This window comes from Zingiber officinale, chromosome 4A, assembly GCF_018446385.1.
Source record: "Zingiber officinale cultivar Zhangliang chromosome 4A, Zo_v1.1, whole genome shotgun sequence".
NCBI classification, from domain to species: Eukaryota; Viridiplantae; Streptophyta; class Magnoliopsida; order Zingiberales; family Zingiberaceae; genus Zingiber; species Zingiber officinale.
In genome coordinates, this window is record NC_055992.1 from 57,435,419 (window position 1) to 57,463,116 (window position 27,698).

General features: G+C 39.3%; 1 protein-coding gene across 1 annotated transcript in view; it reads left to right on the forward strand.

The window, feature by feature from the left end:
• Nucleotides 1–27,698, forward strand: part of LOC121969937 (psbP-like protein 1, chloroplastic) — a 38,817-nt gene that overhangs the window by 9,410 nt on the left and 1,709 nt on the right. Inside the window, exons 3-7 of the mRNA XM_042520262.1 lie at nucleotides 288–365; nucleotides 511–593; nucleotides 715–837; nucleotides 940–1,011; nucleotides 2,081–2,177. Of these exons, the coding sequence (XP_042376196.1) occupies nucleotides 288–365; nucleotides 511–593; nucleotides 715–837; nucleotides 940–1,011; nucleotides 2,081–2,177 (453 nt within the window). The remainder of the gene's footprint in view (nucleotides 1–287; nucleotides 366–510; nucleotides 594–714; nucleotides 838–939; nucleotides 1,012–2,080; nucleotides 2,178–27,698) is intronic.

Below are 27,698 nucleotides of genomic sequence, written 5' to 3' on the forward strand. Positions count from 1 at the left end.
AAGCAAGATTGCTATCATGTTAAGTAATAGGGAAAATACATAGAAGCAAGGGACAAATTTTGAGTTGTTTGGATACAACTAATTAAAATTGAAAGATTTGTTTGTTAGAAGAATTATAGGGTGAGGAGCTTTTACTATTGAAAATGTACATGAGGTACTTGTGGATAGGTGGTTTCCTGTAGTATTAAGGTCCTCTAATTTCTTAACTATCATCGATATCAGTGAGAACTTTGAAGATGATTTATATTTGCTCGGTTCCTTATATCATGATGCTTTTGTGCTTGCAGAAGCATCTGGGAGAAGGCAAGCACTAATTCTAGGAACTATTTCAATTGTTGGCTCCCAATCTGCTAATTTTCCATCATGTAAGTGTTGCTTATGGTCATTTTAAAAATTATATTGAATTTTCTAAGAATTTTAAGTGCCATGGGGGCTTGCTTTTAAATTGTGCAGTGTGTTAGTTCCTAAAATTTGTTATGGATTTCTGAAACAAACCATAATATGGATCAGTTGCTGCAGAGGCTAAAAAAGGATTTCTAGCTGTCTTGGATAAGAAGGATGGCTACTCATTTTTGTACCCATTTGGATGGCAGGTAAAATTCCAATGTGTTCTTTTCACAGAGCTGATAAAAAATCTAGCATCCCTATTTCGCAGACGTTCACAGTTTACGATGATTATATGTTTAAATATCATCTGGATATTTTTATGTCCAGGAAGTTGTCATTCAAGGACAAGATAAAGTTTTCAAGGATGTAATTGAACCATTAGAAAATGTTAGTGTCAATATGGTTGTGACTAACAAGCAAAGTATTAAAGAACTTGGACCCCCACAAGTGGTTAGTTGTTTTTCTATTATATACATGATTTCTACCAAAGTTAAACTAACCCCGTATACAGCTTTTTCACTGCTTTATACTTAATCAACAATGTTATCTCAGGTTGCTGAGGCTTTGGTCAAAAAGGTTTTGGCTCCTGCTTCACAGAAAACAAAGTTGATTGAAGCTGCAGAGGTTTTTCCTTGTTCCTTCTGTTGATCCTTTAGTGGAAGTAGCTAGTAATAATATATTGAACCACTAAACCCTAAACCCTATCCCTGTATCCCACCCGGTCCGTCCCATACTAGCTCGGGTGCTGCGATTTACCTCCCTCACGATGGCCGTGGGTCCGGTCGGTGGGGGCCCTGGGGGCGAGGGCTTCGCCTTTTGCTGCAATAATTTTCTCATATCTATAATTAATTGCTTGTTGGAGAATCATGAGGTGTGAGGTTCTTAATAAAACATCCCAGTTTATCTTTTGTCCTTTGATGTATAAATTCTCACCATATGTCACCCTCCTTTGTGCTATTAGAAGTGGGGAAAAAATTGAAATTATTTAACTGAGAACAATCAAACAAGAGATGCTGATCTTTTATGTGGTTTTGTAAGCTCATCCATGACCACTAGGTTGCCAGGAAAACAGAAAAATGAAATCGTTAGGTCTCATTATAGAAATATTGAGAATTTAGGGCATTGAAAAATGAAGCAGATGTTAGAAAAGAAAGTAAGAGAAATCAAGAATTACCTTCCTTTTTTAAAATGGGTAAGTATCAGTATACATCATTAACTTTGAAACTCGTTTCAAGTCTTTCCAAAAATTATTAAGGTCTTCTTTCTGTTTGTACTGGGTAACTATGTCCAGCGTCATATGGATCTACATCATGAAAATGAACAGACTAGTGAATTTGATAATTAAAAAAAAAAAGAATTTGTATATACAAATGAGGCAGATTGTAGTTTTGGTTAGATGTGAATAAACACTAATTTTCTTTACGCTTTTATAATTATGTGAATTTTTGTAAACTAAGCAAGTCTATAATGCAGTTACCAAAATGCAAATATCTCAATAGTAGTGGTATAGAATACTTCTGGTGTTATTAATTAGTTTTCTTGTGAATCACTATTCACTGTCCACATTCAATCTCATTAAAATCCTCTTACCTCAGTTTTGTGGATGTTGATAAAACTTCTATTAGCTTCTTTACTAGCGTGTAGTATTGTATTTAAAATCTTACACTGATTTAATTTATATTTCTTGATTTAGCGTGATGTTGACGGCAGAGCTTACTACACCTTTGAGTTCATTGCTCAGGCTCCTAACTTTACTAGGCATGGCCTTGGTGCAATTTCTATTGCAAACGGTATGAACTCTTCACACTATAATTCCGAACAAGGGATGCAATATCTTTGATTAGTTCTATCATGAGGGCATAGTATGGATTCTCAAACAAGGGGTTTCAATGAACAAAATCCTTCAATAGCAGAGATTGATAATTTTATTTATTGATTGGTTGACAATAATAGCCATATTATCCATTCACTTATAAATTATTCAGTCAAATTTAGTCTCAAAAAAATGACAATATGATGTACGAAACTCCCACAAATGCTAATATATTAATTTCTTTGCACAAGAAAGATATCAAGTGTGTTTATTTCTTAACACAACCTTTCAGCTTCCTCCAAGAAATCACAAAGCATTGCATTCTATTTTTACAGTTGGCGCAATACATCATCAGAAGATGCATCTCTGTTTAGTGTAGTCTTTGATTGCACGAAACAAATACAAAATAAAAATGGTAACAACTCATAGTGATCTCCCGAAACGAACTTGGTCAATCGGTCACCACTTGCCGTTGGAAGAGCGATCACGAAACTGAATCGACGAAATTGAATCAAAAAGCTCTTCTCAAGGTTCATGAACCAAAACCTTTGCTTCTCGAATGTTCTTCTCTTTGCACATGATCACCTTGATCGATCACACACTGATCACCCTCTTACTCCTTCATCGATTGCTTTTGGACGCTTCATTATATAAGAAGAAAACATCGGTTACAAACCGATGCTTTAATGGCACATTATGGAGGAAGATGAAGGTGAAAAGGCACCCCTTCATCTTCTTAACGTTGCAACTAATGCAATGTCCAACATCTCCCACTTGTCCAAGTCAATTCATAAAGGTTATCTGGTCACATAGATCATGTCAGTCACATAGACTACAAGATGATCATGCCACAAGGTCAAAGCTAAACATTAATTGGTCACAAAGATCAAATAAGTCACATAAACTATTTGACGATCAAGTCACGAAGACTAAAGCAAAATTAATTAGTCACAAAGACCAGATAAGTCACATAAACTTTATCATGATCAAGTCACAAAGACCAGAGCATAAATTAATTAGTCACAAAGACTAAATAAGAACATCCAATTCATACTTTAAGGTAAATGATTCGTGCGACAGCAAGCACACTGAGCAATAATTGTTAAGAAGATTGTTACACCTTACATAGCTGCTTCATAGAACGAATCAAAGATATCATAACTTGCCTTTAGCCCAGATTAAATTATTTACATCAATATGAACATACTATTATGTCAAGAGCATGTTCAACATCTCCAATCAATATAATTATTCACAATTACATTTTATGTACCGAACTAAAAATGTAACTGGTACTAGTGAATAAATATCACAGATGTAAATCAATCTTAATCTTTTTAACTAGAATGTCGCTTTTCTAGTTATGCTCTATAGACCAAATCATCCATAACCAATAAGAAACATACTAAAGTAGTAGACACTGATCAGAACTTCAAGTAAACAGCTAAATAGTTACTTATGGTAAGATTGAGATTAACTTATAATCTCAAGGGTCTCACATAGTAGAGAAGTAGGGATCCATTATCTTACTATCATTCTTGTCGCCATAACACATGTGGTATGAATCACATGTTACGATGTTCTTTTTACTAAAAAGAGTGCATGACCGTGATTTATCTCCTTCGTGTTGGTCCTGGGACGGATTGGCGGGGGCGCTGGGGCGAGCGTATTCGCCTTTTGCCACCTGAATTCAATATATGAATTCCAATACGGCCTTAAGCAGATTTAGTAAATGGTAGGTGTATTTACTCCAATCATTACATAAGTGATCTCATCTTGACACAATTATCAAGGCAACCTTAACTTGTTAGTATGTCTCTCTATTCACGGCTACATAAGTTGTTCTATAAGCAACAGTTTTACCTCTATTTGTACATAACAAATAGAGATGAGTGTCCATGTGAGTGGACCAATCTTAATCTGCCAACATGTTTATCGAGACTTTTATTCGAATGTAACCAAAACATATACACTGAATAGATCATGACATTTTCATTTATCAAAATGTCTTGACAATAAGTTACATTCTTCGAAATCCCAAAGACTTTACATGTCCTTGAAATGACTCTTTAGCTAATAGCTTAGTAAAATGATCGGCAAACATATCACGTATAGTGATGTACTCAAGAATTATCTTTTTCTTGTAACAATATCCCTTACAAAATTATACTTAATTTCTATATGTTTGTCTTTGTTGTAATATTTGGGATCCTTGGAAAAAGCTATTGTAGCTTGACTGTGTACACTATAACAGGACTCTCACTGTTCTCAGTAATATTCAGATACTTCAGAAACCTTCTTAGTCAGACGACCTCTTGCACAACCGCTGTACAAGCCACATACTCAACTTTCATTGTCAAAAAGGCTACACAAGCTTGCTTCTTACTGTTCCATGAGATGACGCCACCATTCAGCAAGAAGATATACCTAAATGTGGATTTTCTATCATCAAGGTCCTACTCAATCTGCATCTGTGTAGCCACTCAGGCTCATATCTGATCCTTGGAAACAGAGAGAATAATCTGCTGTTCCTTTGAGATATCTGAATATTCTCTTTATCGCTTTCCAGTGTCTCGATCCTGGTTTTGACTAGAAACGACTAACTAAGCCAACAACATAGCTTATATTAGGACGAGTGCACAACATAGTGTATATTAAACTACCAATAGCATTGACATATGATTTTTTCTTCATTTTGGCTATTTCCTCGGGAGTCTTGTGATACATACTTTTGCTTAAAATAGGACCTCTCGCTATAAGCGTCTGTTCAATATTGCAATCTGACATATTGAAGTGTTGTAGCATCTTAGTGATATAAACTTCTTGAGACAAATCCAAAAGCCTTTTTGATCGATCTCTAATGATCTTCACTCCTAAAATGTACTCTGTTTCTCCCATATCTATTATGTCAAATTGCGATAAAAACTAGGATTTGACTTCTATCACACACTTTATGTCACTTCCAACTATTAGCATATCATCAACATATAATGATAAAATGACAAACTTTCCTTTTTCCTTTCTTAGGTAAGCACAATTATCCTCATTGATCATTTCGAAACCATAAGACAAAATGACTTCATTAAATCTTACGTTCCATTGTCTTGACGTTTGCTTTATACCCATATATAGACTTTCCAAGTCTACATACTCTTTGCTCTTGGCCTTCAACAACGTAACCTTTTGGTTGTACCATATAGATTTCTTCGTCAAGATTATCATTAAGGAAAGCTATTTTTACATCCATCTGATGTAATTCCATGTCAAATTGTGCTACTATAGCTAGAATAATACGTATTTACACAAACTTCACAAATGAGAAGAATGTTTCTTCAAAATCAATACCCTCCATTTGGGTATATCCTTTTACAACTAATCGAGCTTTGTATCTATTAATCGATCCATCTTCTTTCCTTTTTACTTTGAGAATCCACTTATTCCCAATAGTCCTTCGGCCAGGAGGAAGATCGACTAAATCCCAAATTTTATTCTTTCTCATTGACTCTATCTCCTCATCCATTGTAATTTCCCATTTTTCTCTTACTGAGCTTCTTAAAGCTTCCTCAATTGTTCGAGGTCCCTCATCGTCAATTGGGAGAATCATCAATGTCTCATTCTCAATATCAAACCTTTTCCGAGGAATAATCTGACGACTACTTCTTTATAGGTTAGACAGTGACAAATTACTCCTAATAGGTTGACTAGATTCAGACATCTCCTGATTTGTTGTTAAAGGAACATTATCCTCCTTCTCTATCTCATATAGAGGAATTATCTTATCAATTTTACCTCATATTGGGAACTCAGTTTCTAGAAAAGTAGCATCTCTTAACTCTATTTCAGAGATGGTTCCATCTTATCGCTCACCAATGAAGACATAACCCTTAGAAGTCTCAGAATACCTTATAAAGATACACTTCTTACTCTGGGTCCTAATTTTCCATATTCGTGAGTCTTATCATGAACGTAGGCAGCTGACTCCCAAGGTCTCAGATTACTCAAATCCAGCTTTTTGCCTGTCCAACGTTCATGTGGGGTAGATGGAATTGACTTTGAAAGCACTTTGTTAAGTATATAAGCCGCAACTAATAATGCATCTCCTCAATAGGAGATTGTGCCATCATAGACCTAACCATTTCAAGAAGAGTCTTATTTCTTCTTTCAACAACCCTATTTTGCCCTGGAGTTTCAAGAATAGTTAGCTGTCTAACAATTTCTTTCTCATTATACATTGTCTTGAACTAATCAAAAAAATATTCACCTCCATGGTCAGTGCGTAAGGTTTTAACCTTACATTCCAATTGATTCTCAACTTCGTTCAAGTAACGAATGAAGCGCTTCATATTTATGAGAAATCAAATACACATGATCAAAATGAGTGAAGTTATCAATAAATGTAATGAAATAAGAACTCTCATTTCTAGCTTTCAATTTCATTCGATCACAAATATCCAAATGAATCAATTGCAATGATGATTCAACACTAATAGCCTTGCCAAATGATTTCCTAGTTGTCTTTTCAGCAAGACAATGCCCACATATAGATAAGTTAATCTTAGCATGAGTGCCTAAAAGGTCCTCCTTAGCTAATCTATTTATTCGTTCTTGTCCTATATGTCCTAGTCTAGCATGCCAAATTTCATCATTAACATCAGCATTACTAGTAAGAGTAATATTCGAAAAACAACCATCATTATTATTTGGTTCTACATTAAAAACCATAAAATCATTTATTACATAATCATGCCCAATTAGCACAGAGTTAATTCGAAGTTCTACACAACGACTATAAAAATTTGCACAATAACCTAAATCAAGAAGACAAGTGACGGAAACCGGATTTCGTCGAATCTCAAGAGCATACAAGACATCACGTAGAAACAAGGTACGCCCACCACGTAGGTTGAGCTTGCAAGTGTCAATTCCTTTGACTTCAATTCTTGCATTGTTTCCCTCATATATCTATTTGTTGTCAGTTGGTACCCGACGGTACTCCACATATGTAGCTCGATCACGAGCTACATGGTTCATTGTTCCTGAATCTACAATCCACAAAGGATAAGAATCAACTAACAACACTGTACTTGCAACATAATGCTCATGGAAAGAAGTTAAAGATAGATCTACCTTTTTAGGCTCAGTACAATCCTGAGCAAAATGACCCTTCTTGCCACTGTTGAAGCAACTCAGCTTACTTTTAGGTTTTTGTCCATATTTCTTTCTTTGCTTCTTGATTTGGTTTTTAGCAGCAACAACACTAACCTCCTTTCCTTTTCCCTTTCCTTTCTTAAACCATCTTTTCTTATTCTTAGAATCAGAACCTTCAGTTACAAAAGCTTGACCAGAAATTCTTGCAGATTCAATCATCTCTGCCTCAAGTTCTACATGGCGTGAGACATCAATGAAAGTCTTGATACTCTCACTGTGGGTTAGATTCTGTTTCATCGTTTCCCAAGAATCAGGAAGGGAACAGATAACTGCCTGAACCTGTTGTTCATCGATCAACGTATGACCAACAGTCTTAAGCTTTCGAATCATGTTACCCATCTCCCTGAGATGTTGGGCTATGGTAACATTCGAGTATCTTTTACAGCTATCAAACTTGATTGTTAGCTGATGGATCTTACTCATACTTACTCCACTGTACTTTTCTCTAAGGGCTGCCCAGACAGTATAAGCCGATGGTAATGGCTCATACTCAAATACTAGGTCATCAACCATTGAACTAATCAATATTCCCTTAGCAATGGAGTCCTTTCTTTTCCATGCCTTATAGGCATCAAGTTTGTGCTGTCCTGTAAAACCATCAGCCAGTTCATCCATGAATTGATTTACAGCCTCTAGAACTTCTTGTTCCTCAAGAATGTATTGTTTCTTAAGGTGTTATATTTTGTAGTTATCCCCATATAATTTTTCTCCTTTATTGAGTTCTGATGTTTTTAGTTGTCATAATCTACATAAATAAACACATTATTTATTTTTTTAGTATAATTCATATGCAGTCAATTAATTATTGACTAAATTAGAATTGATTTACAAAATCAAGTGATAACGATGTTTCTACTTATCATTTGTATGTTCCAATCTAATCAATCAATTATATTACACACATCCCATCAAATGAACTAATAATTTTTCATATGAACTAATCATATGGATATATGAACTAATCATAATTAAACATGAACTAATCATGAATATGAATGAATCATTGAACATGAATGAATCATGAAATCAACTAATCATTTTTAAGTTTTTTAACAGATAACATAACTTTTCAGAACATAACTTTGTTCGTACATAACGATAGAAATTAATACACGACTCAAAAACTAAATGGGCTAAAACTGTTCATAAACGACAGTAAACAGAACACTAATAAACTAGATAAGTCAATACCACTCCCACTATGACAAATACTAGTCCCGCGGTCAACATTATCCCTATCATCCTAGACTCATTTGGGATAATTTCATATGAGACTGCTTCAAGATTCGTCATCAGATCTATTTCTAGATCTTCCTCGAACATTTCCTAGTCCTCTTCATACTCTTCAGGATCTTCTTCACCTATATGGTGAAGTAGTTCCTTACACAGTTTTGAATATGTGATGCGTCCTTCATGACGTTCCCATACATAGTCTGCTATCTGTAAGACCGTTAGATTTGATAGAGGGGGGGGGGGGGTGAATATCGATTCGAAAATATCGAGTATAAACGCAGCGGAAAAGTAAAATAGACACAATGGTTTTACTTCGTTCGGAGCCTGTGACGACTCCTACTCGATGGCCCGTGGTCCTTGACCACTTTCGTTGGGCAATCACTAGCAATTCGAAATGATGATTACAAAAAGAACCGTACAGGGAATGCTAATGAAAACTGAAAACAAATACCGACAAAAAGGGAAAAGAACGGAGCGTAGTGTCGGAGCTTTGTTGGCGTCGCACTGAACGTCGAGCAGCAAGACCAGCAGTAGAAGAGTTCTCAGCTTGATTGATTGATCTGAAGCTTCTTTTATATGCTGTTCCGGGCGCCTGGATTCCTTCCGGGCGCCTGGAATGTGACGTAACTGCTCAAACCGAGATGCTCCACGTGGCGACGACTTGGCTGGATAGAATTCGCCTTCCGGGCGCCCGGACCACCTTGTTCCAGAAAACTCCCTTTTCCTGAAAAACAAAGTTAGTCCGAGGCAAATATATATCCTGTAAAACAGATTGTTAGCACAGTTAAAATTCAACAGATGGATAAAAAGAGTATGACTTAGATTCCGTCTTTCCGAGACCGGAATCTAGTCACGATCTCGACTTAGTCATCCGAAATGGATCTAAGCCGGATCGACGCCTAATGTCCCCTTCCCGGGAACGCGTCCTCACAGTCACTCCCCTCCAGTGACTTACCTTACCTACCTGCCAGACGTCCGGTCAGCCCGTCGACCCGTCTGGACTTCTCGCCAGCTATCCGGTCAGCCCGTCGACCTAGCTGGACTTCTCGCCAAGCGTCCGGTCAGCCCGTCGACCCGCTTGGACTTCTCGCCATGCGTCCGGTCAGCCCGTCGACCCGCTTGGACTTCTCGCCAGCTATCCGGTCAGCCCGTCGACCTAGCTGGACTTATCCTGCACACTCGATCAGAGTGTTAGATAACAACGAACCTAACTTAACCTGATTTGTCATTCATCAAAACCTGAGTTAGACCGTTAGTGCTAACTGCACCAACAATCTCCCCCTTTTTGATGGAATGACAACCTGATTAAGTTAGTGATAAATATATGCAGAAATCAAACATGATTTTCGAGGTTTTTAAGGTTTTAAGTTAGTTTTTCAAGTTGGCATTTTGTTGTTCTAACTTAACCACCTAACCCCCCTTTGGCATTCATCAAAAAACACAAGGGTGAACAATCATAGTGTAGAGTTACTGTAAAAATCTGAGTTTGGTTCAAGAAAACAATTTTCAAAGTTAATCAAGCTAAATTTGAAAAAATTAAGGCTAAAAAGCGAAATTTGGAAAGTTTAATTTTCAATAGTTAACTTTTAAAATCAGGTGTGAAAATTAGGTGGGATTAAACTTCCAAGTTTTTCAAATACTTAGTTAAATTTTAACTCTTTGTAAACTGATGTCCAACCACAAGTTAGTTTTAAAAGGCACTTTTCAAACACATAACATTTTAATTAATTTCTCCCCCTGAACTTGATACTAAAATTTAAACAGCTGTCTAACCAATTAGTTACTAACTCACTATCAGAAAATAGTAGTTTTCACTTGGTTAGTCAGATTAAGTTGATTATAAGCAGTCAGTGTTTGACTTGACTGATGAACTTAATCTGATTACTGTCTGATTTGTATTTAACGTCCAGACTTATGCTGATGCACTGAGATGAGCATCTTAAGTCCAGACAGTTGGCCTATGCATCTCACCCCTTTCTATGTTTGTCAAACACACGCAAGGTAAACCTAAAGTGTTGGTGAGATGCTCAAAAACTAGCCCTATGGGTGCATGCTTTCTATGGATTCCAAGCTAGTCTAAGGCCAAAACTGTTTTTGAAAGTCTAAAAATGGAAGGTTTTGAAAACAAACAAATTTGACTTATAATTTGAAAGAGTGATTTTTGAAAACAATTTTGAAATTTAAAATTCCTAGGCTACCGAGATAGAACATAATCAATGTAGGTCTGAAATATCACTAGATAAATCCAAAATATTTTACAAGTAGTGTAGCTACAGAAGTAGGTCATAACTAAAACTACTGAGATGATGAAGGGGGTGGTTCAGATCCCAAGGATCGAAGAAGTGCCATCAGCTCAGTGTGTCGGGTGTCCCCGGCAGCTAGTAACTCGGCAACCTCTCGCCGTATGTCCCGATGAAAATCAGAGTTCTCCTGCTGGAGACTCGCCATAGCTCTCTCTAGTCCGGTCATACGGTCGGCTAGAGTGCGGGGAGCGTGTCGTGGTGCTCGAGCTGGGGGCGGTGGTGGAGCCGGTGCGGCTTCCTCTGGAAATAGTGCGAGCATGAACTCGTCCACCTGTGCGTCTGGATCTGGCTGGTGCTGTGCCCCCCTCCGCCAAAACATAGTCCCGTCATCCCTATCTGTCACGCCACAGAGGAGTCTCTGTCCGAAGAAATTTCGACAGCATCTCCCCTGTACAGCGGACAATATGAAACTTTCTACATATTACATATACATCAGCCACAAGCGGCTGGAATGATAACAAAAATAAAAAAAACAAATACCACGCAGTTAATAAAGATATTCAGCCTCTGGCTGTTACAACCACGCAGTTATAATAGTAATCAATAACAATAGGACTCTGACTCAAAATCCACCCTACTCCACTACACTCGTAAAGCTCAAATCCAACGAACTCACATCTTCTGCCGTCCAGGCAGGTACGTAGTAGAATGAAATCCAATACCATATCAAAAATCCATAAAAAGGTGTCAATCCATACAATATCTATAGGAAAAATCCAAAGACAATACTAAAACAAAGTCTGATATAGAAAAAGGCCAAAATAAAACCAATAACGAACTAGTAGAGAACTAGCTCTACGTGCATATGGGGGCTAGCGACTGGAACTGCTCCGGACAGCCTCAACCTGAAAATATCAACAATGGAGGTGGGGTGAGTCCAACACTCAGCAGGTACAACTGATATGCATAATAAAACAAATAACAGACAACACTAATCATGCGTACAGTCTCCTGAATACGAGAAAGAATAAATGCAACTGAAACGAAATCAGGAGATAACTGTACTAACCGGGATTAAGGTACAAAGGTAACAGGTCGTCAGACCGAAGAAATCATAATCCTGTATGCATGTCAATCAAATGCATCCATACAAATGCAGCATATAAGTGCAGCAATCACAACAATAAAATGCAATAAATGCATATGGTGACCGTGCACTCGGACATCACTGCTCCTGATGAGGACGAGTGGACGGATCTGTCGGAGTACTCCGTCCTCTAGCCCCAAATCATAAATGGGGAGCTCTATGCTCTCATCTCCCGGTACACAACGACGGGGGCTACCACGCTGAGTCATCTGACCAACGGAGCCAAACAGAGTCCACCATCTGCCGGCTACCACGCTGCTACACTAAATGCCAGCAGAGCCAAACAAAGCGGAACTGACTGCCGGCTACCACGCTGAGTCACCTGACCAACGGAGCCAAACAGCAGAACCACCACACACCTGCCTGATATACCACTAATCCATGGGTGGTGTGTGCAGTACATGTAACTGGCGATGGGCTCAACCAAAGTGGAGCCGACAATCGCACATCATGCAATCATGATGCATGACACTAAAAACATGGCATAGTCTATATAACTAGATACAAGTGTGTACCACTGGAAGAAGTATCAAATAGAAGGTACACCAATCAAATAGGGTATCAAATAAACCCTAGATCCAGAACATATCATAGCATGTGGTTGATTCACTACCTAAAGCATATGTGATCAGGTAGATATCATGCAGTGCAGCATAAATAAACAAACAAACATGTAACTAATCATGTAGCGACCAACCGAAACAAACAGATAACACAATTATTGTTATATGTTAAACATATTATCATGCATATCAAAAGACATAAGTCAAAGTACCCGCCTCCGATAAAATGGTCCAATCCGGGAATCAAGATACCCGTCGAGATACGGTCCCGAATCAAAGTCCTGTGTCGAACATATAGATATATTTTATTTAGCTACAATTCAAATGAATTTAAATAGCTTAATAAAATCCACGAAACTAATATCAGGGAAAAACCCTAATTAACATAACCAATTACCTACCAAAAATTAAATCTAACCATTGACTAAGGTTAATGATCTTAACCCTAATCGTTCCATTAGATTCATTTAAAACCAACTCAATCTACAACAAGGATCCGCCATCAATGTATCATCCTATAACCAAATTAGGTACGTATCAATTCATACATAAAACACATTTTCACCTCAGATCACAGCTGGTGAAGATTCACTATTGCAGCACAGTAGACGAAGTTGCTGCCAACAATCCTATCCGGAGCGAGGTGGAACCGTTGCCTAGCAAGTTAACCCTTCCAAAACAGCACCTAGACAAATCCAATGTCCAATTCACAGTGTGTACATGCTCAACCATGCAAGTCCAAATCAAGGCTCACCTTGGGGGTCTGATCACCTTACTCACTGTCTGCACTTCACAGCAACCCGAGGCTGAGATCCAGCGCTGGAAGGACAGTGTAGCACAAAGGAAAACAATGGCACAGAGAACCCGTGTAGGCAAATTGGTTGGCTGCCGACGCTAGGGTAGAGAGGGACGGCAGTCGGCCGTGCTCAGATGTCGCTGAAGAGAGGGGTGTCGCGGCTTTGGCCCAAATCTAAGGCACGGTGTGGCTCGGGAAGGAGGAGGAGTCGGCCGGAGAACTAGGGCTGAGGAAGGCCGGCGGCAAAGAGTGGCTGTGAGGCGACCAAGGCTCGGCGGCGGGCCAACGCTACGGCTAGAGCTCAGGCGACTGGAGTTCCTGTGGCCGGTGGTGTCTCAGCGTCGGAACGGCAGTGGCGCGCGTGAGGGAGGAGAGGCTAGGGCATGGGGTGGCGTCGCCGGCAGGGAGAGGAGAAGAAGAAGGCCGGGCTGGCTAGGGCACAGATGAGAAGAAACCGGCGCCGAGTGAGAAGAGAAGAAGAAAGGGGAACCGCTCGGCGCTGTTTAGGGCACGGGAGAAGGCAGTGTCGGGCACGCACGGAAGAGAAAAAGAAACGGAGAGGAAAAGGAAAAATAAAGGAAAAAGAAAAAGGAAATATAAAATAAACATTTCCTCACTTAAATGGGTCGCCTAAACAGGCTTTTCCCCGGGCCCATTTTCATCCCCGTTAACTCGTCCATACGAGCTCCGAAAAATTCCCGAAAAATTTCCAAAAATTTCGGAAAATTCCCTTATTAATATTCGCCTATTTTCCGGTATTTTACATTCTCCCCCACTAATAAAAAATTTGGTCCCCAAATTTCGTTATCTACCATCAGCAAGTACCAACAACAGATATAAAGTATAAATGCTGAACGGTAAACTAAATCACATACCTCAAGTGAAAAGGTGGGGATATCGAGCTCGGATCGTATCCTCAAGCTCCCAAGTAGTCTCTTCGTCCGAATGATGCTGCCATCCGACTTTAACCAGCCGGATGGTCTTGTTCCGCAACTGACGTTCTTTCCGGTCTAGAATCCATACCGGAACCTCCTCATAGGTGACGTCAGGCTGAAAGGAGAACTGAGATTATCTATCAACACATGTATCAGATCGGGTACGTATCTCCTTAGCATAGACACGTGGAATACGGCGTGAACGCCTGCCAAGGACGGCAATAGTGCCAACCGATAAGCTACTGCTCCAATCCTTTCCGAGATCTGGAAAGGTCCAATGTATCGCGGAGCTAGCTTACCTCTGAGGCCAATCTCTTCACCCCTTTCGTGGGTGAAACTCGTAGAAATACCTGGTCGCAAATGGAGAACTCTAAGGTCTCCGACTCCGGTCAGCATAACACTTCTGGCAGTCTTATGCCTCTGACATCCTCTGTCTGATAATATGGACCACTTTGCCTTACGTTGAGCTCTATGAGGTCTTAACAACTGGGTCTCTCGGATTCTCGTCCTGATCGACGACTGAGCAACTATGGTAACAAGAATACCTTGCTCTGTCTGTCCCTGCTCCTCAATGTCTAACTCAGAGAAATCCTGAATCAAATCTGTGACCACAACTCGGTGGCAAGCTAAAGTCCCTTTGGACCTCTAGCTAAGTGCATCGGTAACCACATTAGCTTTTTCCCAGGTGATAGCTAATGGTACAATCATAATACTTCAGGAACTCCATCTATCTCCTCGGTCGAAGATTAAGTTCCTTTTGAATGAACAGATATTTGAGACTCCGATGGTCAGTGAGAATCTCAATGTAATATCATACAGGTACTGCCGCCAAATCTTCAGGGCAAAAATAACAGCGGCCAACTCCAGATCATGAACTGAGTATTTTCTTCTCAGGCTCCCTCAACTATCGAGAAGCATATAAGAATACTCTACCGTGCTGCACCAGAACAGCACCCATACCCTGTAGAGACGCGTCGGTGTAGAGGACAAATTCGTCCTCTTCCGAAGGTAAAAAAAACCAAAAATCAAAGTCGACACCCGTCTCCGCTTCAGCTCCTAGAAGCTGGTCTTGCAATCCTCAGTCCAAGTAACTTCACGCCTTTCATGGTCACGCGTGAAAGTAGCATAGCTATGTGAAAGCAACCCTCGACGAAAGGTCTGTAATATCCTGCGAGTCACAAAAGACTGCGGATCTCCTACACTGATTTCGGCTGCTCCCAACGGTAACAACCTCTATCTCCTGTGGAACCACGTACACTCCTACTGGTGACCGTGTGTCCCAAACATCATAACAAAAGACAATCCAAACCAGCACTACTGATAATCACATATAAATGTTCTTGTCGAATCATCTCTAGATCTATGCAAAGATAGTGTACGTGACTCACCTCGGATCCGTAATAAATCACAACATCGTCCACAAAGATAATGGACACCTATCCAAACATCCTCGACATACCAGGATCATCGAGTCCCTGAAAACATCTAAGGCACTGTAAGCCTATATGACAAAAACCAATACACATAATGTCTGTATCACAGACATTCCTATTCATAAGATCTCCAATAATAAATCGAAAAATCTAATCATCAATAACATAAATCACCAAAAAAAAATAAATCCTCCAGGGTGAGAGCAACGCTCCATCACAGGAAACACCACATATGTGGGAGCAACGCTCTACCACAAGAAATCCTCAATATGTGGGAGCAATACTCCACCACAAATAATCTGAAATATGTATCTGCAATAAATATAGGAGCAATGCTCCGCTACCAGCAATCCGTGATATGTGGGAGCAACGCTCCACCACAAAATAATACCTAAGTACCCCAAGACACCTAACTATCCAGCTAGAGACTGTACAAAATCTCTCTACCACAATTCGCTGTGGTTAGCCTAGGATATAACAACCTAGTAACTACTCAAATCCATCATCAACTCTATCAGCATCCTAGTGGGTCATCCACTGATAGGAAAATTAGTTGATGGGTTAATTCAACAAATGACATAATGCAGTCACTCCACATTCTGAATTCAGTATAAGTAGAATCATCATACTGCTACCAATGTATACACCTAGCACACATGCTCACACAACATATGTATGATCAACAAAATCCTCCAATTATTATACACTAAACATACTCACAACTCAGGTATATTCAGTATGATATCTCCAACAATGCATACCGAAGTCGTGTGCAAAATCAACATAGGTAAAATCAACAATACACCTCAAACCACACTCACATGACATATCTTCACCTATGCCAAGAGTATATCCAACATATACTTCCAAATAAGCATACTAAACCCAGGTGCACTCACAAATCAAACATAATCAAAAAGATACCTCAGATATCACACCAAACACATATGTACATATCACGACTCAGATTAAATCGACAAAATGCCTCCATCAAAACACCACCGATGTACTTATACTACAACTCAGATTTAATTGACAAGATATCTTCAATAACACATCCAAATACATACACCGAACTACATATCTATGATCCACAAGGAACCTTCAAACCATATCAGAACATGGATACATATACTACTTGCAAATGGACAGTCTACCATAGGACTCCCACAACACATAACAAATCATAATATACATGCAACATAGACATCCAAAATCAGCATACCAGCTCAACCAAAAAGACCAACCTTATGCTACCAACACTCATGGGTTACAGGTATATCTAAACAAAATTCATGCATATGTGTCAAGCATGAATACATCAATCAAAAGCAACCCAAAATAAAGCAGTCTAATCATCCAGTAACCACCCTGCTATAGGTTCAAAGGAACTAGTATCGGACAAGAAAGATATACACATCATGGTATAACATTGCAAGTCAATGTCATACACTACCAAGACTATATCTAATGGGGAAAATTTTATCATCATAAATCCAAATGTACTCTTCCAGTATACACTAGTAACGATTGTATCTCATAAGTGTTAAGCAATTAGCTCTACACTTCCTTACATCAGTAGGGTCACATATCCCAATGCACTCTCTAAGTTATCCCACCAGGTATACACAGTCCACGGTCAAAGTCTTCATAGAATATGATACATCGATCCTCTATAACCTATCCAAGCCGTCAGTGATATATGGCAAAATCAGTCCTTTCCACGTCAGTACAAAACATGTACTCAAATGTGCTTTAGATACATAACTAAGCACAAATATCCTAAAGGTTCGAACCTCTAAAAATAGAGTATGGCAATCCTCTACTGATCAACCAACAAAACTAAATCATTCATCTACTAACTAATCAAGAATACCTTAATCCTCCACAAGCAACTAAGGTATATCTAACCATATAATATCATATGTATAAATGTGTACGACCCAAAAGAAAAAGTCAGAATTTAAGAACATCAAGACACTCTCATCTTCATCCTCAAAAACATCAGCCCACACTATATCAGATGAATAAACCTTTACTCCCCATGAGGGCAAGTTAGCATTCAAAACATCAATCATTATTTATCCACATAGTCCCATATCAGAGGAAGCATATATCATCATTTTTTTTTATATCATCCTGTTAACTATCCATAACCAACCAGGTTTATTTAAATCTCATAGGCACATTCAACCGTAAAACTCTCCAGCACCCAAATTTATAATCTGATCACCCACCATAATCATCAAACCTGTGAATATCATACATGACATTCATTATGTCACCATTAACGACATCCCAAATATAAATCATCAAAATAGTTATCCACAAATAGATCATCAAAACAAATATCTAGTAATTGGTCATCAGACAACCACATAACATTTATCCTCATAAATCATTAGAAATGAACATATCACAATACCTGATCTCACAATATCTCTCAACCTCAAATCATTCTCAACAATGATCAAACATGATAACCCCCAATGACCAATTCCCATCGTATCGGGTACCCTAATATCCAAAAGGTATGAGTATAAAAACTCTACTGGCTAAGTCAACAGGAGTCTATAGGTATCATCCACTACCCAGCTAACAATAGCAGAGGCTGGTATGTGCCTCCATCCCTTATGAGTAGTAACAGAAGCTAAAACTACTGATGGTATGATAAGAAAAATCACCAGAGACTATAATCCCTTATCTCTATTAAGGTCAACCATCCTCAATGGCTAACTCATCACAAGTAATATGTGCTACAGCAATCAGACAGGTACTAAATAAAGAATGCTAATACCTGTCAAAAACTATAAAATTAAACATCATACCTATATGCCGTCTGGAGATGTTCCATCGCTGTCCAGTCCCCAAAATGACCTCGGAATTCCGTACGAGAAAAACAAACACCGGAAATCCATATAAATCCAAAACGGAAGTCCATAACATAATCGAAACGGACAAATCCGTGCAACCAAAAATAACTGCCCACACCAATATGTCTCGCAACTAGGGCTAGTATAAAAATATCCAAAATACCAAAAGCAGGTATCACACCCTGCTCTGATACCAATGAATTGGTATCAGATAAATCTCGAAAATCCAACACACGAAAATCAAACAAATATCGCCAAACTTTGGCGCTCTGATACCATATCAATTGGTATCAGGTTATATCAACTATCCGAAATACGAAAACAAAGATCGTAAAACTTAAGCTCTCAAAAATCTAGAACACATAGCAAGTATCGTATACTCGCTCTGATACCACTAAATTGTCACGCCCCAGAGGAGTCTCTGTCCGAAGAAATTTCGACAGCATCTCCCCTGTACAGCGGACAATATGAAACTTTCTACATATCACATATACATCAGCCACAAGCGGCTGGAATGATAACAAAAATAAAAAAAAACAAATACCACGCAGTTAATAAAGATATTCAGCCTCTGGCTGTCACAACCACGCAGTTATAATAGTAATCAATAACAATAGGACTCTGACTCAAAATCCACCCTACTCCACTACACTCGTAAAGCTCAAATCCAACGAACTCACCTCTTCTGCCGTCCAGGCAGGTACGTAGTAGAATGAAATCCAATACCATATCAAAAATCCATAAAAAGGTGTCAATCCATACAATATCTATAGGAAAAATCCAAAGACAATACTAAAACAAAGTCTGATATAGAAAAAGGCCTAAATAAAACCAATAACGAACTAGTAGAGAACTAGCTCTACGTGCATATGGGGGCTAGCGACTGGAACTGCTCCGGACAGCCTCAACCTGAAAATATCAACAATGGATGCGGGGTGAGTCCAACACTCAGCAGGTACAACTGATATGCATAATAAAACAAATAACAGACAACACTAATCATGCGTACAGTCTCCTGAATACGAGAAAGAATAAATGCAACTGAAACGAAATCAGGAGATAACTGTACTAACCGGGATTAAGGTACAAAGGTAACAGGGTCAAAAGAATCATAATCTGTATGCATGTCAATCAAATGCATCCATACAAATGCAGCATATAAGTGCAACAATCACAACAATAAAATGCAATAAATGATATGGTGACCGTGCACTCGGACATCACCGCTCCTGACAGTGATCGAGTGGACGGAATCTTTGTCGAATACTCCGCCTCCGCCCCAAATCATAAATGGGGAGCTCTATGCTCTCATCTCCGTTACACAACGACGGGAGGAAATCTCCGGCTACTACCGAGTCTCGACCAACGGAGCCAACAGAGTCCACCATCTGCCGGCCACGCTGCTACCCTAAATGCCAACGGAGCCAAGCAGAGCGGAACTGTCTGGTCACCTGACCAACGGAGCCAAACAGCAGAACCGCCACACTCCAGCCAGATATACAACTAATCCATGGGTGGTGTGTGCAGTACATGTAACTGGCGATGGGGTCAACCAAAGTGGAGCCGACAATCGCACAGCATGCAATCATGATGCATGACACTAAAAACATGGCATAGTCCATATAACTAGATACAAGTGTGTACCACTGGAAGAAGTATCAAATAGAAGGTACACCAATCAAATAGGGTATCAAATAAACCCTAGATCCAGAACATATCATAGCATGTGGTTGATTCACTACCTAAAGCATATGTGATCAGGTAGATATCATGCAGTGCAGCATAAATAAACAAACAAACATGTAACTAATCATGTAGCGACCAACCGAAACAAACAGATAACACAATTATTGTTATATGTTAAACATATTATCATGCATATCAAAAGACATAAGTCAAAGTACCCGCCTCCGATAAAATGGTCCAATCCTGTAATCAAGATACTCGTCGAGATACCGTCCCGAATCAAAGTCCTGTGTCGAACATATAGATATATTTTATTTAGCTACAATTCAAATGAATTTAAATAGCTTAATAAAACCCACGAAACTAATATCAGGGAAAAACCCTAATTAACATAACCAATTACCTACCAAAAATTAAATCTAACCATTGACTAAGGTTAATGATCTTAACCCTAATCGTTCCATTAGATTCATTTAAAACCAACTCAATCTACAACAAGGATCCGCCATCAATGTATCATCCTATAACCAAATTAGGTACGTATCAATTCATACATAAAACACATTTTCACCTCAGATCACAGCTGGTGAAGATTCACTATTGCAGCACAGTAGACGAAGTTGCTGCCAACAATCCTATCCGGAGCGAGGTGGAACCGTTGCCTAGCAAGTTAACCCTTCCAAAACAGCACCTAGACAAATCCAATGTCCAATTCACAGTGTGTACATGCTCAACCATGCAAGTCCAAATCAAGGCTCACCTTGGGGGTCTGATCACCTTACTCACTGTCTGCACTTCACAGCAACCCGAGGCTGAGATCCAGCGCTGGAAGGACAGTGTAGCACAAAGGAAAACAATGGCACAGAGAACCCGTGTAGGCAAATTGGTTGGCTGCCGACGCTAGGGCAGAGAGGGACGGCAGTCGGCCGTGCTCAGATGTCGCTGAAGAGAGGGGTGTCGCGGCTTTGGCCCAAATCTAAGGCACGGTGTGGCTCGGGAAGGAGGAGGAGTCGGCCGGAGAACTAGGGCTGAGGAAGGCCGGCGGCAAAGAGTGGCTGTGAGGCGACCAAGGCTCGGCGGCGGGCCAACGCTAGGGCACAGAGACACCAAGTCTGTAGAGGAAGAGGACTGTGGTGGCACCGGCTAGAGCTCAGGCGACTGGAGTTCCTGTGGCCGGTGGTGTCTCAGCGTCGGAACGGCAGTGGCGCGCGTGAGGGAGGAGAGGCTAGGGCATGGGGTGGCGTCGCCGGCAGGGAGAGGAGAAGAAGAAGGCCGGGCTGGCTAGGGCACAGATGAGAAGAAACCGGCGCCGAGTGAGAAGAGAAGAAGAAAGGGGAACTGCTCGGCGCTGTTTAGGGCACGGGAGAAGGCAGTGTCGGGCACGCACGGAAGAGAAAAAGAAACGGAGAGGAAAAGGAAAAATAAAGGAAAAAGAAAAAGGAAATATAAAATAAACATTTCCTCACTTAAATGGGTCGCCTAAACAGGCTTTTCCCCGGGCCCCATTTTCATCCCCGTTAACTCGTCCATACGAGCTCCGAAAAATTCCCGAAAAATTTCCAAAAATTCCGGAAAATTCCCTTATTAGTATTCGCCTATTTTCCGGTATTTTACACTATCTATCTGGACACCAGCTAGGGAAAAGTTCCGAGCCGCTATAACATCGAACTCGGTCATATGGGCAATGTCTCCTCTAGTGACATCAATGTGCAACGAGGACATATAGGCTGTCAGAATGTGACAAAATGGCATGTGGACTCGTCTATCAGTCACGAATCCAGCCGAGTAGATAATGGTGGAGAAGATATGTAGGCTGATGTCAATATCTAACCTATGACTCAGGGCATAGAGTAAGAACGAATGAAATGGGCGCATCACAGCGATGTCCCGAGTAGTCAGTGGTAAAATGCAAAGAACTAACACCCTATAAAGAGCGTAGTCCTGGACTCGAAGTTCTACCGACCTAAACTGTGTCACAGTGGGATCTCGCTCTCCTAAAAAAAAATACGAATAAATCGTATCGAGAGTAATATGTGAGTAGGGATCTCCGAATGGTAGATCCCTGGGAGGATAGCACAAAAAGGAACAAATAGATGGACGTAACTCTAAGAACTCTCGGATAGTAGTAGGGGAAAATATGATATCAGTGCCTGCTGCCCTAGTGGTATAGGTGAGATCGTCTACTTTCACTAGGTTATTGCAAAATTCGGCACACAGACTTATGTTTATTGGACTAGTACATTCGACAAGGTTCTTTAAGTTATAGTGGTCTATAACCTCTAAAACGGAGGGACATGACACTAGAAAGAAAGATCTATCTATGCAGGCAGTCCTAATGGCCTTATAGATAGTTGACTCAAACTTAATCCTAAGTTCGTCTGTGGGGAACCTAGGGTCTGTACTAGCATTGGAGGGTCCAGCACCAGTATTTGTTCGTTTCCTACTGTATATATATAATAAAACATTCTAAGAAACAAAATAAGAGACCAAATTCTAATAAAATTTTTAGGGAGGGGAAGAATTTTTTACCGAGGAGCCATCGACAAATAAAGATCTGACGACCTCGGTTGAATCGCAACAGCGTCTTCACCGCAAGAAAATTTTGATTTAGAGTACTTTCGCACTGAGGTTCGGAGTGAACCTTGGCAAAAGTGAGAATTAGTGGTGCAAAGATTGGGGGCGCCTGCTGCCCCTTATTTATAGGGGACTCCGGGCGCCCGGGGTTGATTTAGGGCGGGGCGCCCGGATCCCCTTCCGGGCGCTCGCCCCTGGTTTTTGACTGCATTTTTTTTTTTTTTTTGTTAGAGTTTTAGGTTTTGGAGTTAAGTTTTAAAATTTAAAAATTTTGAATTAAATATTTTGAAACTGAATTTTTAAAAAAGAGTTTTGAAATTAAAATTAAAATTTTGAAATTAAATTAAAGTTAAAATTTTGAAATTAATTTAAGTTTAAAATTTTGAAATTAATTAAAATTAATTTAAGTTTAAGATTAAAATTTTGAAATTAATTTTTAAGTTAAAATTAAAATTTTGAAATTAATTTTTAAGTTTGAAATTAAAATTTGAAATTAATTTTTAAGTTAAAATTAAAATTTTGAAATTAATTTTTAAGTTTAAAATTAAAATTTGAAATTAATTTTTAAGTTAAAATTAAAATTTTGAAATTAATTTTTAAGTTAAAATTAAAAATTTTGAAATTAATTTTTAAGTTAAAATTAAAAATTGAAATTAATTTTTAAGTTAAAATTAAAAATTTAAATTTTGAAATTAATTTTTAAGTTAAAATTAAAATTTGAAATTAATTTTTAAGTTAAAATTAAAAATTTTGAAATTAATTTTTAAGTTAAAATTAAAATTTTGAAATTAATTTTTAAGTTTAAAATTTAAAATTTTGAAATTAATTTTTTAAGTTAAAATTAAAAATTTTAACTTTAAAATTTAAGCCTTATTCATCTCACCCGATCTATATTATCAATCAGGGAATCCTATGATTTTGTGAGATGAAATTGGTTTGATTACAGAGTTTTGGTTTAACTTGTGTTAGATTCAGACTTAGCTTTGGTTTCCACAAATAGGCATTCTTCGGATAAACTTCTAAGCTTGGTGAGTCACATGGACATCATTAGAAGTAACCAACCTTTCGAGGTTTTCCGAATAGTCCTATCCACGGAACTTAGTACCAAATCTTGGTCTAACTGGTTAGGATTCGTTTAAGGGTAGCTTCGGTCAGTTCCACTTGGCCAAATGCACCAGATCGAAGCCATATCTTTCTAGACATGCGATGCCCAAGCTTCCCTAACGTACTATCATCCAAAAACTTCACCAGTACCATGAGTCAAGTTAAACTTGGTCTCTTTTTAACTAATCCTAATTACCCTGCCGGGTTAGTTTGTTTTGGGTTACCCTGTCGGGTAGGTTAGTTTTGGAGGTGCCAGCTATTCTGGAGCCTCCCCCTGAATTATTGGCCATTAATTTAGATTTTGGTTTTAGGTTTGTGTCGATTCTTTTTATAGTTATGGTTAACTTGGTGATAATTTTGTTGATTTTTAAAATGTTTAGATTTTGAATTTGATTTAGGTTTGTATTTTGGATTTTGGTTTGGTTTATTCGATTTTATATAATGTATTTTTTCTTTAGGTATATAATATTGATTAAGTCCTACTTGCGTGGTCAGACACGCTTTCGGAACCCAAGCTAGATTGGTTGATTTATATTGGGTTATTAATGATTTGAAGGTTTTATTTGAATTCGACTTATATCCTAATCCGGTTTTATTATAACATGCTTTTTGATTATTTAGGATTAAGTCTAGATTTTTTGATCTTGTTGTGAATTTTTCTAACATTTCTTTTAAATTGTTAATCTCATTTTTTAATGATAAATTCTCCTCCTCAAGTGTTAGATCTTGAGTTGGATTTGAATTTTTGATTTGTTCCTTGAGGTTTTGATTTTCCTCAAGAAGTGACTTGTTTTCATTTTCTACTTTAGTTAATCTACTATTTAAACAGGAAATAATTCTAAAAAATTTTTGTTTAAATTAAAATATACCTCATTCGAGTCTTCGGAAACGAGTACGGACTCGTGGCTTGTTTCGGGTTCAGACCCGTCTTCATCTTCTGACTCGTCTTCTGTTTCAGCTTCGTGGGCCATCAGTGCGAGGTGGCTCTGATGTTTCTGCTCTTCTTCTTCCGATTCGTCCGAGGAGTCGTCCCACGTTGCTTTGAGTGCCTTCTTTTTTGTTGGCTTTGGTTTGTCGAACTTCAGTTTTGGGCATTCGTTCTTGTAGTGTCCCTTTTTATTGCATCCGTAGCAAGTCACGTTCTTTTGTTCTGAGGGAGAACTGATCTTTTGAAGGTCCTTTTTGCTGAAGCTCCTTTTTCTCCTGGTAAACATTTTTCTTACCAAGTTCACCAGGTGTTCTTCGTCTTCAGAATCTTGGTCGGAGTCTTCTTCAAGTTCAGGCTTGCTTTTCTTTTCTTTGGAGGAACCTGCAAATAAGGCTATACCTTTCTCGGCTCCAGCATTAGTTTGTTCGTGTAATTCCAATTCACAGAAAAGTTCATCTAACTTTAACTTAGAGAGATTTTTAGAAATTTTGTAGGCATCCACTATTGATGCCTACAAACTATTACGTGGAAAAGCGTTTAATGCGTACCTTATTAAGTCTCTGTTTTCCATCTGATGGCCTATCGCATGAAGCCCGTTGAGGATGTCCTTGATCCTCGCGTGAAGCTGATTCGCCGTTTCACCTTCCTGCATTTTTATATTAAAAATCTTATTTAAAAGCAAGTCTCGTTTGGTTACCTTGGCGTCGCTCGTTCCCTCGTGCAGCTCGATCAACTTGTCTCACAGCTCTTTAGCGTTCTTGTGTGGACCGACTCTGTTTAGTTCTTCTCTTGTCAATCCGCACTGTAGAGTGTTGATTGCTTTATTTTCGGTTGACGCCTTCTTCTTCAAGTCAGCTGTCCAGTCTTCAGTATCCAGTATATTCCCGGAGGTATCTGCCGGAATCTTGTAGGGTCTCGTAACGCTCATCCATTGGTCGAAGTCTGTTTTGAGGTAAACCTCCATGCGCTTCTTCCAGTATGGAAAGTCGTCCCCGTTGAAGAGTGGAGGTCGTACTGTGCTGAATCCTTCTTGTTGGGACATTCTGTGCACAGGTAAATAACCAAAAAATATCCCAAGACTTGGTCTTGGATTAGTAGTGCGGGAAGAGAAAAATAGAAAAAAAAATCTAGATTCATGTTGCACTAATTTAAGTTAACGATACACCAGTTTTAGAATTAATTGAAAGAAAAAATTCACCCCCTGTCTGATTTGTGGTTGCACCAAATCAGAGCGGTACCTCCTCTGATACCACTTGTAAGACCGTTAGATTCGATAGAGGGGGGGGTGAATATCGATTCGAAAATATCGAGTATAAACGCAGCGGAAAAGTAAAATAGACACAATGGTTTTACTTCGTTCGGAGCCTGTGACGACTCCTACTCGAAGGCCCGTGGTCCTTGACCACTTTCGTTGGGCAATCACTAGCAATTCGAAATGATGATTACAAAAAGAATCGTACAGGGAATGCTAATGAAAACTGAAAACAAATACCGACAAAAAGGGAAAAGAACGGAGCGTAGTGTCGGAGCTTTGTTGGCGTCGCACTGAACGTCGAGCAGCAAGACCAGCAGTAGAAGAGTTCTCAGCTTGATTGATTCTGAAGCTCCTGCCTGGGGCTTCTTTTATATGCTGTTCCGGGCGCCTGGAATGTGACGTAACTGCTCAAACCGAGATGCTCCACGTGGCGACGACTTGGCTGGATAGAATTCGCCTTCCGGGCGCCCGGACCACCTTGTTCCAGAAAACTCTCTTTTCCTGAAAAACAAAGTTAGTCCGAGGCAAATATATATCCTGTAAAACAGATTGTTAGCACAGTTAAAATTCAACAGATGGATAAAAAGAGTATGACTTAGATTCCGTCTTTCCGAGACCGGAATCTAGTCACGATCTCGACTTAGACATCCGAAATGGATCTAAGCCGGATCGACGCCTAATGTCCCCTTCCCGGGAACGCGTTCTCACAGTCACTCCCCTCCAGTGACTTACCTTACCTACCTGCCAGACGTCCGGTCAGCCCGTCGACCCGTCTGGACTTCTCGCCAGCTATCCGGTCGGCCCGTCGACCTAGCTGGACTTCTCGCCAAGCGTCCGGTCAGCCCGTCGACCCGCTTGGACTTGTCGCCAGCTATCCGGTCAGCCCGTCGACCTAGCTGGACTTATCCTGCACACTCGATCAGAGTGTTAGATAACAACGAACCTAACTTAACCTGATTTGTCATTCATCAAAACCTGAGTTAGACCGTTAGTGCTAACTGCACCAACACTATCACCCTAGGATACTTTGGCAATGAATACATCAAAGCCCAGATCCTATAATTGTCCAGGACGGGAAACTCTTCTTGCTCAAGTTTCCAAAATAGTCTATCAAGCCGTCTAACATGTCCATCAAGTCCATAAGCAGAATTATATTCTATCTCCTCCCTGAGCTAGTTTTGTCGCACTTCGCGGATGAGTCAATGTGGTAATTGTCCGTGCCATCTAAAAAATTGAATTTAAATAAGTCAATACAAAACCGACTAATCAGTACAAAATCAGTTTAATTCAATTTATGCAGACATAGAACCATCATAATAAATCAAGAAAAACAAATCTTCTCAATTTTCAAGAGTTCAAGTCGACTGACCCATTAGATCAGTCGATCAGGAATTCAGATCCTAAGCTTAGTCCATTGTCCTTATTAGAACTAATCTAATTAGATAAAGATTTCTAACTTATGTTCTATTATTGTTTTAATCTAAGTCATTTAAGTCAATCTCAGACTTGTTGATCAAATT